The sequence below is a fragment of the Phascolarctos cinereus genome, unplaced genomic scaffold, assembly GCF_003287225.1.
Source record: "Phascolarctos cinereus isolate Bilbo 61053 unplaced genomic scaffold, phaCin_HiC Scaffold_2;HRSCAF=192, whole genome shotgun sequence".
NCBI lineage: Eukaryota > Metazoa > Chordata > Mammalia > Diprotodontia > Phascolarctidae > Phascolarctos > Phascolarctos cinereus.
The window spans coordinates 175,442,526-175,456,021 of record NW_027555625.1 but is presented as its reverse complement, the minus strand read 5'-3'; the positions used below and the strand labels follow the sequence as shown (position 1 = coordinate 175,456,021).

Genomic DNA, 13,496 nt, shown 5'->3' with positions numbered 1-13,496 from the left:
TGGTTGAGATACAAAGATAAATAAGGTATAACCTTTGCGTTCAAGGAATTTGATTGAAAAATAATCCATTTCATATAATCACAGGTTTTTTGGACAGAAAAAAACCTAAGACAACATCATATCTGGCTCCTTCTTTTTTCAGTAAAGTAAACAGGCCCAGAAAAGGAAAGTGATTTTCTTAAGAAAGGAGTAAATGGCAGACAAGATTTGAACCTGGGCCTCTTAGATGCCTTTTAGTCCTTGATCCTTCCACTATAATACTATGCTGTCTTTGGGTTTCCAATTATGGAAAACAAACCAGTTCACAAGATTCAAATCTGTATTCTCCTTTTATTTTCTCATATATTACAGAATATAAAAAGGTAACATATATTACAATTTTTAAAAAATATCACATTACAACTATGAAGAAATGGTATCTGTTGGACAAGATATTCCAAAGTACTTGAGGTCAAGGTCAAACCAGATTGTGGACTACTGATATGAAAGCCCAGAGAATCTCAGTTCTGCCTGGGTTCTTTCCAGGGCAATACAGACAGCACCAGATGGGCAGTCAGCTATCAGGGCCTTGGAAGTGGTAAGTCCTCTTTCAGTGGTGACTTCATAATAGTGAGGCCTTGGTTTAGGCTTGGTAACTACCATTTAGGTCAGCATCTTCTTTCACTTACCTCCTGTTGGGCAAAGTTATTCATCTGAGAAACAATTTCCCTGTAAATATTTTGATCCTTGTCCCTCTATCCTGTGGGTCAAGAGGACAGGAATTATGTAGGTTTTAGGAGGCTATCAGGGGAAGTGCTAGGGATTCAGCTGAGGAACCTCTTCAGCTCTGCTAAAAGGGTAGAACTGAGGGGGAGGGCACTGCCATGTCCTAGGGCTGTAGTTCATACTGTTGCTCCGTGGCTGTGTAGAAGTCCTCAAGTACAGACTGTAAGTATTCAAAGGTGGGCCGCTCCTCCGGCCTGCTTCGCCAACACTTACTGATGATGCTGTAGAGCTCACCTGGGCACATTTCAGGGCAAGGCATTCGATAACCTCGTTCCAGATTCCGAATGACCTCTGGGTTGGTCATGCCTTACAGGATAGGATTGAAGATGGCAGGAGAGATGTTGTGGAAAGAGAGAAAAGACTGAATGAGTTTTTTAAACCCTGGGGCCCCAGAGAGCATTTCTAGGACCTAGAGAATTAAAGTGACTTGCTCAAGGTCACACAACTACTAAGTCAGAATCATAGCAGACTTAGATCTGGAACTAGAACCTAGATCTTTGATGTCTAATCCAGTGTTCTTTCTACTATTTTCCCTTACCTTCCTATCATGCAATTCAGCACTCAATTACATAGTGTTTTATATTGCTCATTAATGTATGTGTCTTATATTCCTAACTAAATTGTCTGCCTTTGGAAGGCAAGAATCATCTTATTTTTTTCACATCTAACCTGTTGAATTTAGGATAGTGTCAAAGAAAACTACCAAATCATTGAAAAGAAGGTGATAGAAATGTCTTCATTAGGATGGGGTATCTAAACGATCGGATGGTCCCCTCTGCTTAAAATCAACAAACAAAAAATTATAGTGATCCTGGATCTAGAGCAGGAAGGGACCTCAGAATCCAAGCCCTTCATTTTCCAAATGAAAAAACTGAGTCTAGAGATATCAAATGATTTGTCCAAGGTCACTAGGCATTAAACAAAGGTCTGCATTTATGTGTTGGAACTTGGGGTATCAAGAGCAAACAAACAACAACTAAATCTTCTGCTTTGTCTTTATTCCTTTCATCAGATCTGAATCAACTTTTCATTGTTGGAATCTACTCATCCCATCAAGGTTCAGACAGAAGTCTGGGTTTCAGACATAATGGGCTTTCACAGTAATGAAATATTTCCATCTAGTGGCTAAGAGACAAACTGCAGGTTTTGCTAACCCATTTAAACGAAAGGAATTGTAAGAGTGGTTTTCAAAGTGTGGTTTGGGAACCATGGGGAAGGGGAGGTGTCCCTAAGACCTCTCCAGGGGATCCACAAAGTGAAAACTATTTTCATAATAATACCTCTATGTTTTAATTTCTAATATGGTAAATATAGATAGATAGTCTCATAAATAAAACCTCTTTGGAGTTTTCAATAATTTTTTTTCTTAATATGAGGCAATTGGGGTTAAGTGACTTGCCCAGAGTCACACAGATAATGAGTGTTATGTGTCTGAGGCAGATCTGAACTCAAGTCCTCCTGACTCCAGGGCTGGTGATCTATCCACTGTGCAACCTAGCTGCCCCAATAAATTTAAAAGTGTTAATTGGTCCTGAGATCAAAAAGTTTCAGAATTTCTGCTTAGAACAAGAGCACAGAGAAATTATGTCCATCTATAAGGACTGTGACCAAAAGTAGGGATGGCTTATTATAGGAAACGAGTTTTAAAATCAGTCAGTCAATAAGCATTTATTAAGTGTGTACTATGTGCCAGGCACTGTGTTAATTTCTGGGGATACAAAGAAAAGTGAAAAATAGTCCCTGACCTCAAGGAACTCACAATCTAATAGAGGAGATGACAAACAAATAAATGTGTACAAACTATATACAGGAGAAATAGTAAATAGTTAACAGAGGGAAGGCACTAGAATAAAGAAGGATTGGGGAAAGCTTTCTGTAGAAGGTGGGATTTCAATTAGAACTTAAAGGAAGCCAAGGAAGTTACGATTTGGAGATGAAGGGAGAGAACATTTCTGTCATGAGGGACAGCCAAAGAACATGTCTGGAACTGAGAGATGGAGCCTTGTCCGTGGAACAGCAAGGAAACTAATGTCACAGGATTGAAGAGTACATGGCAGGGAATAAGGTGCAGGAAGAATAGAAGCTAAGTTGTGAAGGATTTTGAACAACAAACAGACAATTTTGTAGTTGATCCTGGATGTGATAGGGAGTCAGTAGGGTTTCTTGAGTGTGGGGGTGACATAGTTGGGTCTACACTTCAGGAAAATCACTTGGCTGAATGGAGGATAGAATGGAGTGGGGAGTGAATTGTGGCAGGGACAACGAACATTGAAAAAGCCATTGAAAAGGAGACTTCTATCAGCAAGCTAATTCAATAGTCCAGGCATGAGGTGATAAAGGGCTTGCACCAGAGAGATGGCAGTATCAGAGGTGAAAGGGGGCATGTTTGAGAAATGTTGGAAAAGTGAAATTGAGTGACCTTGGCAAGGGGGTGGGAGGATTGACAGATTGTAAGGTGTTGAGGATGACACCCAGTTTGGGAGCCTAGGAGAATGGGAGGATGGTGGTCCCCTCAAAAGTATTAGGAAATTAGGAAAGAGTGGAGTTTTTTTGGGGGGGGGATAATTAGTTCAGGATGTCTACTGGATATTCAATTTGAGATAACAGAAAGGCAGTTCAGTTGGAGATGATGGCAAAAGGAGATGTCTGCAGAGATTTGGGCGGGATAGGTAGGTTTGAGAATCATCAGCATAGAGATGCTAATTAAATCTATGGAAGCTGATGAGATGACTAAGTGAAGTAGTATAGAGGGAGAAGAGAAGAGGGTCCAGAATAGCCCTATGGTATACCCATAGTTAATGAATATGAACTGGATGGGGATCCAGCAAAGGGGAATGAGGAGTAGTCAGATATTTAGGAGAACCAGGAGAGAGCAGTGTCCCAAAAGCCCCCAAAGAGAGAGGGGGCTGATCAACAGGATCATAGACCGCAGAGTGGTCAAAAGAATGAGGATTGAGAAAAGGCCATTTTTTTTTGTTGGTTAGGAGATCATTAGAGAGGGTAGTTTCAGTGGAATGAGGAGGTTAGAAGCCAGATCATAGGGGGTTAAGAAGAGAGTTGGAAGAAAAGAAGTGGAGGTATTTATTGTAGATGGCCTTCTCAAGGTGTTTAGCCACAAAGGGCAAAAGAGAAGTAGAATAATAGTGGGGATGGAAGGATTAAGTGAGACTTTTTTGAGGATGGAGGAGTAGAAGAAAGGAGCTAATAGACAGGGAGGCATTGAAGATAAATGATAGAGTGGGGATGACAGAGAAAGCAGTCTCTTAGAGGAGTTGGGATAGAATGGGATTGCTTGTTCAAGTAGAGAGATTTGCCTTGGCAAGGAGTAGAGCCACCTGTGTTTGAGACGAAGTGAAGGAGCAGATAGTGCAGAAGGCACCTGAGTGATATAAGATGAGAAAGAGGGGAGAAAAGGGAGCTTTTGGTAAATGGCCTCATTTTTTTCTGTAAAAATAGGCAAGGTTTTCAGAGTATGGTGGGAGGAAGATCCATGAGAGGTTCAAGAAGAGATGAAAAGGTTTGGAAAGACTGCTGTGAAGAGCAGGGATAAAAAAAGGTATACAAGGATTACCTAGGGGTAGTGAGGGTCCATTTGAGGTTGCGTGACATAAATTTGTAGTTGACTCAGTCAGAAGGGCTGCATGATCTTCTCCATCATTGTTCAGTACCATGTGTGTGGGAGTGAAGACTGTGGATGGTGGGAGTGAACCAAAGCTGAGGGTTAGTAGGGAGAAATCAGTGATAGGGGCCAGAGACTCAAGAGAAGTGGATAGTGTAGAGTTGAACTGGTTTACCAGGGGTTGACTATGGAGAATGGGGAGAAAGTGACTAGCACAAGGGAAGAGAACTGAAGGGTTGAGGGATTATATAACACCTCATGGATAAAGAGTAGGGATTGGTATAGGAAGACAGAGGGAGAGCTGGAAAGCCAATAAATTATGATCACAGTTCATGAATATGGAGATGGTGCATTTGTGGATAATGGCAAGATCAAGAATATGAATATATTTATGTGTGGCTGAGGTGGAATGGAGAGTAGGTCATGGGAAGTGAGTAGGATAAGGAGCTAAATGGTTAGGGTATTTAATAGAGTATCAATATATTTGTTGAAGTTCTCTAGAAGGAAGTCAGGGTTAGGGAAGACAGAAAGATTGTAAATCAAGTTATAAACACATTGAGGAAGGACGTGTCCTAGAGGTCTGTAGGCGACAGCTACCAGAAGACATGGACCTTAGAGGAGGAGAGGTTACTGAGGTAGAGGCAGAACCTGAAATTGGCAATGGGTATTCCAACGCCCCCACTCCAACCAGTAAACCAAAGGGAATGAGTGAAAGTTTATCCAGTACAGGAAATTGTGGCCAGGAAGGCTGTGTCATCAAAGGGAGCCATGTCTCAGTAATTGCCAGAATATGGAAGGAGTGGGAGAGGAAAAGATTTAAGATAGAGGTAAATTTATTGTCTATGTAATAGGCATTCCAGAGAGCACAATGGAAGAGGTACTTTGGGGAAGGAGGATTGATGGGAATAGGAATAAGGAATTAGGTCATAGGGGATGGGGAATGGAGTTTGGATGATAACTTACAAGATTCTGGAATCGCTGAGGTGTATAGGGTAAAAGGTTGTAAATGTAAAGGGTTTTCTACCTTGCCAAGGATGAGTTAATCCTCATCCTGCCTTGCATCTTCATCAAATGACAAGGTAAATCCAGTTGATCTTGATTGTAACTAACCTCGTCCCTGATCTGACCATACTGTCAGGGATTTTTCAACTGAAATACAGTTGGTGTGAAGGAGCCATGAATGTTTCCTTACAAATACTTGTCTAGTTATATTAAAAATGAAAGAGATGGTTAGCTATATGAAGCTTCTTAAGAGCAAAACTCTAGCAAGGAGAGAGGGGAACTTGTGCTACTCTGTGCTACTAGGCTGAACTGTATGTAGGATTGGCTATAGTACCTGGGTAAGGAATCCGTCCATAGGTAACAATTTCCATCAGGAGAACTCCGAAGGACCAAACATCAGATTTGATGGAGAACACTCCAAAACTAATGGCTTCTGGGGCTGTCCACTTGATGGGGAACTTGGCACCTGTGGGAAATTAAAGAGAAAAAAACCACACAAGTCCCATGAAGCAAAATATCGAACAGGCTCAACCTGGGTATTTCTTTCCAGAGTGGTAGCCTACATTCTTGATACTGTTCAGCCAACAAGGGCACTTAACATACGCTTACAGAATTGGAGTTTTTGAGCTAGAATGGACCATGTCGATTATTCAACCTTCTTATTTTAAAGGTGAAGAAATTGAGGCCCAGGGAGGTTAAGTGATCTTGTCCAAGGTCACACATGTAGTAAGCATTAGAGGCAAGGACTGAACACAGTTCTGACTCCAGAGATAGTTTATTACATTGAACCAACCTTCTTTGCCTCAGTTGTCTATAGATGGCTGCCAATTGGCCAACAAGCCAATTAAGTGCCTATTACATGCCGGGCACTGTGCTAAGCACTAGAGATACAAAGAAAGACAAAAAAACCACAACCACAACAAAACAGTCCCTGCTTTCAAGCAACATGCAAACTTTTGTTGTTGTTGAGTCATTTCAATTGGGTCCAGCTCTTTACGACCCCACTCGGGATTTTTTTTGCAAAGATACTGCAGTGGTCTGCCACATCCTTCTCCAGCTCATTTTATAGATGAGTTAACTAAGGCAAACAGGGCTAGGTGACTTGCCCAGGGTCATACAGCTAGAAAGTGTCTGAGGTCGGATTTGAACTCAGTTCTTCCTAACTCTAGGCCCAGTGTTCTATCCACTTTGCCACCTAGCTGCACCAACATGTAAACTACTATGTACAAGATTGATCTGTTTGCCTGTCTATCTATCTATCTGTTAAATTAGAAACAATCAACAGAGGAAAGGCATTAGCACTTAAGTGGGTTAGGGAAAGGCTTCTTGTAGAAAGTAGGAATTTTGCTGAGGCTTAATGGAAGCCAGGGGGGAATTCCAGGCACGGTAAGACAGCCAATGAAAATGCCTGGAATAAGGAGGCCAGTGTCACTGGATCTCAGAATATGTGGATGGGAGTAAGGTGTAAGAGGACTAAAAAGGTCAGAGGAGTCTAGATTATACAGTGCTTTGAATTCCATACAGAGGATTTTGTATTTGATCCTGAAGGTAATAAGGAGAGAGGGATGACATGGTCAGACCTGAACTTTAAGATGATTGATGATAGCTTGAGTGGAGGAAGGCTTGGAGTAGGGAGAGGCTTAAGGGAGGGAGACCAACTGGAAGGCTATTAAAGTAGTCCAGGAATACCAAAGTATAAAGGACAAACCTGGCAACTGATTGGATATGGGGGATGGGGGCATGTGTGTGAGGAGTCAAGGTTGATACCTAGGTTACGAGCCTGAGTAACTGGAAGAACGTGGTGCCCTTAACAGTATTAGTTAAGTTGGGGAGGGAGTGGGGGTGGGAAGAGCTTAATGAGTTCAATTTAGGACATATTGAGTTTGAGGTATCTATGCAATTCTAATAGGCACTTGGAGATGTGAGACTGGTGGTTAGGGAAAAGACTAGGGTTAGATCAGCAGATCTGAGAATCATCAGCATAGAGATGATCATTGAATTCATAATACAGAAGGGGAAGAGAATTGGTCCAAGGACCAATTTAAGAGACATCCATGGTTAGTGGGAATGACCTGGATGAAGATCCAGCAAAGGAACCTGAGAAGGAGTTGTCAAATAAGTAGGAGGAGAACCATGAGGGAGGAGTGTCATGAAAACCTAGAGAGAAGAGGATATCAAAGAGAAGAGGGTGATCAACAGCGCCAAAAGCTGCAAGGAAGCAAAGAAGAGTGAGGACTGGGAAAAGACCATTAGTTTTGGTGATTAAGAGATCATCAGTAACTTTGGAGAGAGCACTTTCAGTTGAGTGATGAGGTGGGAAGCCAGAATACAGACTTAAGAGTGAGCAGAAAGGAAGGGAGAGAAGATGGCTAATAAGTGACTATGATGCTACAGCAAGGTGGATAGGATTCTGGACCTGGAGTCAGGAAGACCTCACACACTACATAGATGTGTGACCCTGGACAAGTCACTTAACCATTGTCTGCCTCGGTTTCCATTTCTGTCGATTGGGGATGATAATAGCACCTACTTCCTGGGGTTGCCCAAATGAGATAATATTTGTAAAGCATTTAATACAGTTCCTGGCACATAGTAGGCACTTAATAAATGCTTATTCCCTATCTTCCTTAAAGCATTCAGTTTCCAGTCTCCCAAAGGAACCCTACTACTGAAGCAGCATTAGAAGTTGGAGTTCTGCAATAAAGTATGGTTCCCAATTGGCGCTGATCACACATCTGGTATTAGGAAGCAGTTAGTGCTAACAAGAACAAATCTTGCTATAACTACAAAAGCTTTACATGATGACTTTGGATATATTGATAACGAATGGACCAGAAATGACCCCATAGGCTTTACACTCTATCCATTGATGTTTAGTCAAGGACTACTTGTACCTATTGATGTGGTTTGGAGTCTCTGGAGATGAAGAGATTGTGGACGTTCACAACCAGTACATTCTCTCAGCTGAGAGAGAAACTGAAAGAAGTTTACTATCTAGCTACAACTCCAGCTTAGGAAAATACTGATGGAAATAAATAATGATAAAATGCCCAAATTAATTGTCAGAACCTTAAACAAGGAGAAAGATTTTTAGCTAAGAAATATTGATGTTCATGGGTCATACAAATTAACAGGTTGATATAAAGTTACCCCATATTCCATGTGGCAACCAGTTTCTCTAAGCTGTGACATTTTTGGTGGTGGATATAAAGATGGTGGTGGTAGATACAAAGCTTATCTCATAGTCTGGTCATTTTTTCATCAGGAATTGCTCTAAACTAAATTTGTCACTGTCAAAAAAAAGTATGAACATGTTTGTATATATAAAAATGAAAAACACAAACAAAAGATGAATAGTCTATTAGGATTCTTAGCACAAAATGTCCTTTAATAAAATACTTTGATTTTTACTTACAGAATATCCCCAGAGATTGGTGGGGAACAATTCATTAAAACCACTTATTGTCTATTAGGTACTTACTTGGATTCCCTAATGAACAGTTACCTCCCCAGAATCTAAGCAAAAGAGACTGCCTACCAGTTATGCAAAGACTGTCTGAACCAGAAAACAGCTCAGAAACATAGTGAAGAGGACTCAGTCTACTGTTAACAGAACAACCAGAACAAATTAGAGAGAGGTCTAGACCCAAATGTAATGCCTTTTCTGCCTAGGTCTTTAGCTATAGACCCTTTACACCCAGGGTAAAAAGAGATACCAAACAATGTAGTAACTCTACAGTTAGGACACCTCACCCCCTGGCCTCATCTGGGGATATAGGACTATAGTTCTGAAGATCACTATGGTCAACCTATATCATCAACTACAGTTATCCCTTCCACATTGCGACTTTCCCTATCACAGGTTTCCATATATCACAGGTCAGCATAAGAAATTAAATGGGAATTTTTCGGGAGTTTTGTGGAAGGTACAGATGACACACGAAGGCCAGCAGAAAAACAGAAAAAGTTTAGAAACTCAGAAATATATAAAATATATCTACAATATTGTATGACATCAATCCAAATTTAACAATAAGCTACTGTAAACACCCCATAAAAGAAAAAGAAAAAATTCAGACTTCTCTGGTATGAAGGGAAGGTCAAAACATTTTACACAGATTTTCCGGATCTCGGGGCACCACGCCCCTAACCCCCTCGATGTGGAAGGAATAACTGTAGTTCAATTATAGAGGTAGATAGGTCAGTGGGTCTCAGAAGACCAGGGCCTACTCTACTCACAACCAGGCTAACCTATTATGTTAGAGGAGAAACTGGAGAAGTGGTTACAAATCTAACCAGACAACCTGACTAATATAAGATATGCCTTATATGTAATTACATATGTTCACTGTTGCACTTGGTAATTACTGCATGTTTGTATACCACAGATATATTTTCCTGTTAGCCATATACAATTTTACTGTAATTTTATATCTATTGGCATATAATATAAGCTGTTGTCTACGTGCAATATGTTATTACTGATGTTATTATTGCAATGTTTTGTTTTGTTGATTATATATGTTTTCTTGGATATGTATGACCTGCATGTAATTTGGAGCTGAAATCACTAAAGAGCTATATAGAATTTGGGTGTATGGACAAATATACCCAGTTCACTTATTTTTCAGTTGTGCCCAACTCTTTGTAACTCCATTTGGAGTTTTCTTGGCAAAGATATTGGAGTGGCTTGCCATTTCCTTCTCCAGCTCATTTTACAGATGAGGAAACTGAGGCAAACAGGGTTAAGTGACTTGCCCAGAGTCACACAGCTAGTAAATATCTGAGACTGGATTTGAACTCATAAAGAGGAGTCTTCCTGATTCAAGCCCAGTGTTCTATCCACTGTGACACCTAGCCGCCCTAATTGGTCAATTTGAAACCTGCTTGGTTGATTTTTCTGGGGACAGTAAATGTCTAACTGAGGAAAAAGTATAAAGGAGTTGGTCCTTGAAAGTCCAAGACCTAATTACAGAAAACATTGTACAAATGTGACCATACCAGGTAATCCTTATGAGGTAGGACAAGTGCTTTGAGTGAACTGCAAAGGGAGAAATCTGACAGGAGGAGCAATGATTTCGCCACAACTCCCTGAGTGACCTTTCAAAGTCAGTTCAGTCAATCCAGGCTAAAATTAGACTGAGGGATGTAGCTCCTGACAGGGCTTGTAGACAACTCACAGACCTGGCTACGGGGAAGCTCTGACAAATCACACACAGCTAGGATATGAGTGCGTAGTCAGAGGCTGCTGACAAAGAAAGGGACCCAAACTCTGGGATGAGGTTGTGAGGGCCAACTGAGTGTGAGGAGTGTTAAACCAGTTGCTTGGCTTTAAAAAAATGTTTATTTTGTGTTTATAAATAGCATTAACTCTAGGCCTTTGCTAGTCTGCGTGTACTTATTGGGAATGCCATTGAAAGGAGGCAACAGAGGAAGGAGATAGATATAAACACTGAGATGGTTTTCTGGAATGTTGTTTCTGGCTTGAGGCTTGGAGTTGTTTGTTTATTTTTGAGACAATTAAAAGCTTATTGATTAATTGACAGAGAATTACAGATCCTTTGACATGGCTTCTCAAAGCAATAGAGGATTAACACTTTTGTTGTTCAGTTGTGTCTGACTCTTTGTGACCCCACTTGGGGTTTTCTCAGCAAAGATACTGGAGTGTTTTGCCATTTCTTTCTCCAGCTCATTTTACAGATGAGGAAACTGAGGCAAACAGGGGTTAAGTGAGTTTCCCAGGGTCCCATACATAGTAGGTATCTAAGACCAGATTTGAAATCAGGTCTTCCTGATTCCATGAGGTGTACTCTGTCCACTTTGCCACCTAGCTGCCTATGAATTCATACTAGGAAGCAATGAGTCTAAGCAATGAGTCAGTAAGTAGTAGGGTAAGGGTGAAGCAAAAAGGTGTGGTTGAACAAGCCTACTCACCATCCTACCCTATTAGGGCAGAGTTGTCTTTGTCTTTGTCTTCTACCATGCAATGTCCATGAGAAATGAAAGTGGGTATGTATAGGAAGCATAGGAAGAGAGAGTAGGCAGAGGAAGCTTAAAGTTATCCACCCAGTTGCTTTGCATGTCTTCCTTGTGCATTGAAGCCTATGGAGAAATTAATCCAACTCACCTTCGTGGGCTGTGTATTCATTATCTACAATCCTGGCCAAGCCAAAGTCAGCAATCTTGCAGCACAGATTCTCAGACACCAGGATGTTGGCTGCCCTCAAGTCTCGATGAATTGAATTCCTTTGCTCAATGTAGGCCATCCCTTCTGCAATCTAAGAGGGCAGGATGGAACATTGTTAGCTCTAGGTCCGTGTTCCTGCCACATACATGAGTGGATCAGAGCATCCTCTGGCTCTGAATCTCACCTGCAAGAGAAGCTGGCAGCAACTTTCCATATTCATTCCTTTCCATAGGTTGGAGCCTGAGCTCTCTCTGACTCTCAATCTCTCTCTCTCTCTCTCTCTCTCTCTCTCTCTCTCTCTCTCTCTCTCTCTCTCTCTCTCTCTCTCTTCCCTCTTTGTCTCTGTCTCTCTCTGTCTCTGTTTCTGTCTCTCTATCTCTGTTTCTCTCTTTCCTTTTCTGTCTTTTTCTAGGTCTCTTTCTGTCTCGGTCTCTCTCTGCTCCTCTGTCTGATCCTCTCTCTTTGTCTCTCTATGCCTCTCTGTCTCTTTCCCTTTCTCTGTCTTTGTCTTATTCTGCCTCTTTATTACTGTCTCCTTCTATCTGTTTCTTGCCTTCCCTATCTCCTCCAACACACACACACACACACACACACACACACACACACACACACACACGCACACACACTCGGTGTTCACAATATGTTTTTCTTATGGCTCGCTGACTTCCTGACACAAAATAATTCCTTTAGCAGCAATGAAAAATCTAGTAACAAGAATGATCAGGGTTTTTGTAAAGCTCTCAGAGATGGAGAGAAAACTCTCTTTGGATTTTACTACCTAATTTTATTAAATGGTTAACATCTATATAGCTCTTTAAGGTTTACAAAATGCTTTTGCATTTATTTTCTTGTTTAATCCATTCAATGACCCTATGAAACTAGTACTGTTATTCTCTCCTTTTTACAGATGTGGAAACTGAGATGCAGAGACACTAAATGATTTGCCTAAGGTCAGCGTCTGAGGCAGGATTCAAACCTAGGTTCTCCTGACTCTAAGTGCCACATGATTACCACTATTTAATACCAGTTCTGTAGTAACTTCTCTGCTAGGTGCATTGTGGGATTTAAACACCAGCCAAGTTCCAGGGAATGGTTTGCAGAAGATCTTTATAATAGTTTGATAAATGACTTATCATTCTTAGGCCAATGGAAATTTTGAGGTAGGGGGGAAAGGGAATGGGAATGTGAACAGCACCCTACTTAAAAACACTCATTTTAGGAATGACCTCATTACAATTTCCTGAATAGTACTGAGAACACCACCATCCTCCCAGTTGCTTAGGCTTACCACTTATGTCATACTTAACTCCTCACTATCTTTCACCCCCATATTCAATTTGTTGCCAAATCTTGTCGATTTTTACCTTTATAACACTCTTATAATCACCTTCTTCTCTCCTCTGACACTGTCACCCCCTGGTACAGGCCCTCATCATCTCATACTTGGACTACTGTAACAGCCTGTTGATTAGTCTGCATGTCCCATGTCTCTCCCCACTCCAGTGATCCTCTACTCATTAGTTAAATAAATTTTCTAAGGCATAGATATGATTTTTAAAAATACTCTGTAGCTTTTTGTAACCTGGTCCCATCCTAACTTCCCACTCTTCTTATCCCTTCCTCTTCCCTATACCCCACCCTGCCCCCTCCAGCATGTACTCTGCAATCCAGTGACATTGGCCTCCTTCCTTGCTGTTTCTTGCAAAAACAAAAACAAAACACTCCAGTACCTGAAACATGTTAGGTGCTTAATAAAGATTTGTTGACTGACTCCATCTCAAGATGGGCATTTTCACTGGAAATTCCCCATGACTGAAATATTATCCCTTCTGGCTTCCTTGTGTGTGAATTGAATGAACCACACTAGCTCCATCTCGTAACTCAGTTCTGGACCTAGCTCAGTTCCTTTTCTATTCAGTTATG

At 41.1% G+C, this 13,496-nt stretch overlaps 1 protein-coding gene across 4 annotated transcripts in view; it reads right to left on the bottom strand.

The window, feature by feature from the left end:
- Positions 1-310: 310 nt before the first annotated feature.
- BLK (BLK proto-oncogene, Src family tyrosine kinase) overlaps positions 311-13,496 on the bottom strand; it is an 82,387-nt gene continuing 69,201 nt past the window's right edge. For all 4 annotated transcript variants that reach the window (XM_078149733.1, XM_020985383.2, XM_020985390.2 and 1 more), the window contains 3 exons: positions 11,514-11,664; positions 5,721-5,852; positions 311-1,071 (listed from right to left, as the gene is read on the bottom strand). In XM_078149733.1, coding sequence (XP_078005859.1) covers positions 869-1,071; positions 5,721-5,852; positions 11,514-11,664 — 486 coding nt within the window. In that variant the 3' untranslated portion in view covers positions 311-868. The remainder of the gene's footprint in view (positions 1,072-5,720; positions 5,853-11,513; positions 11,665-13,496) is intronic.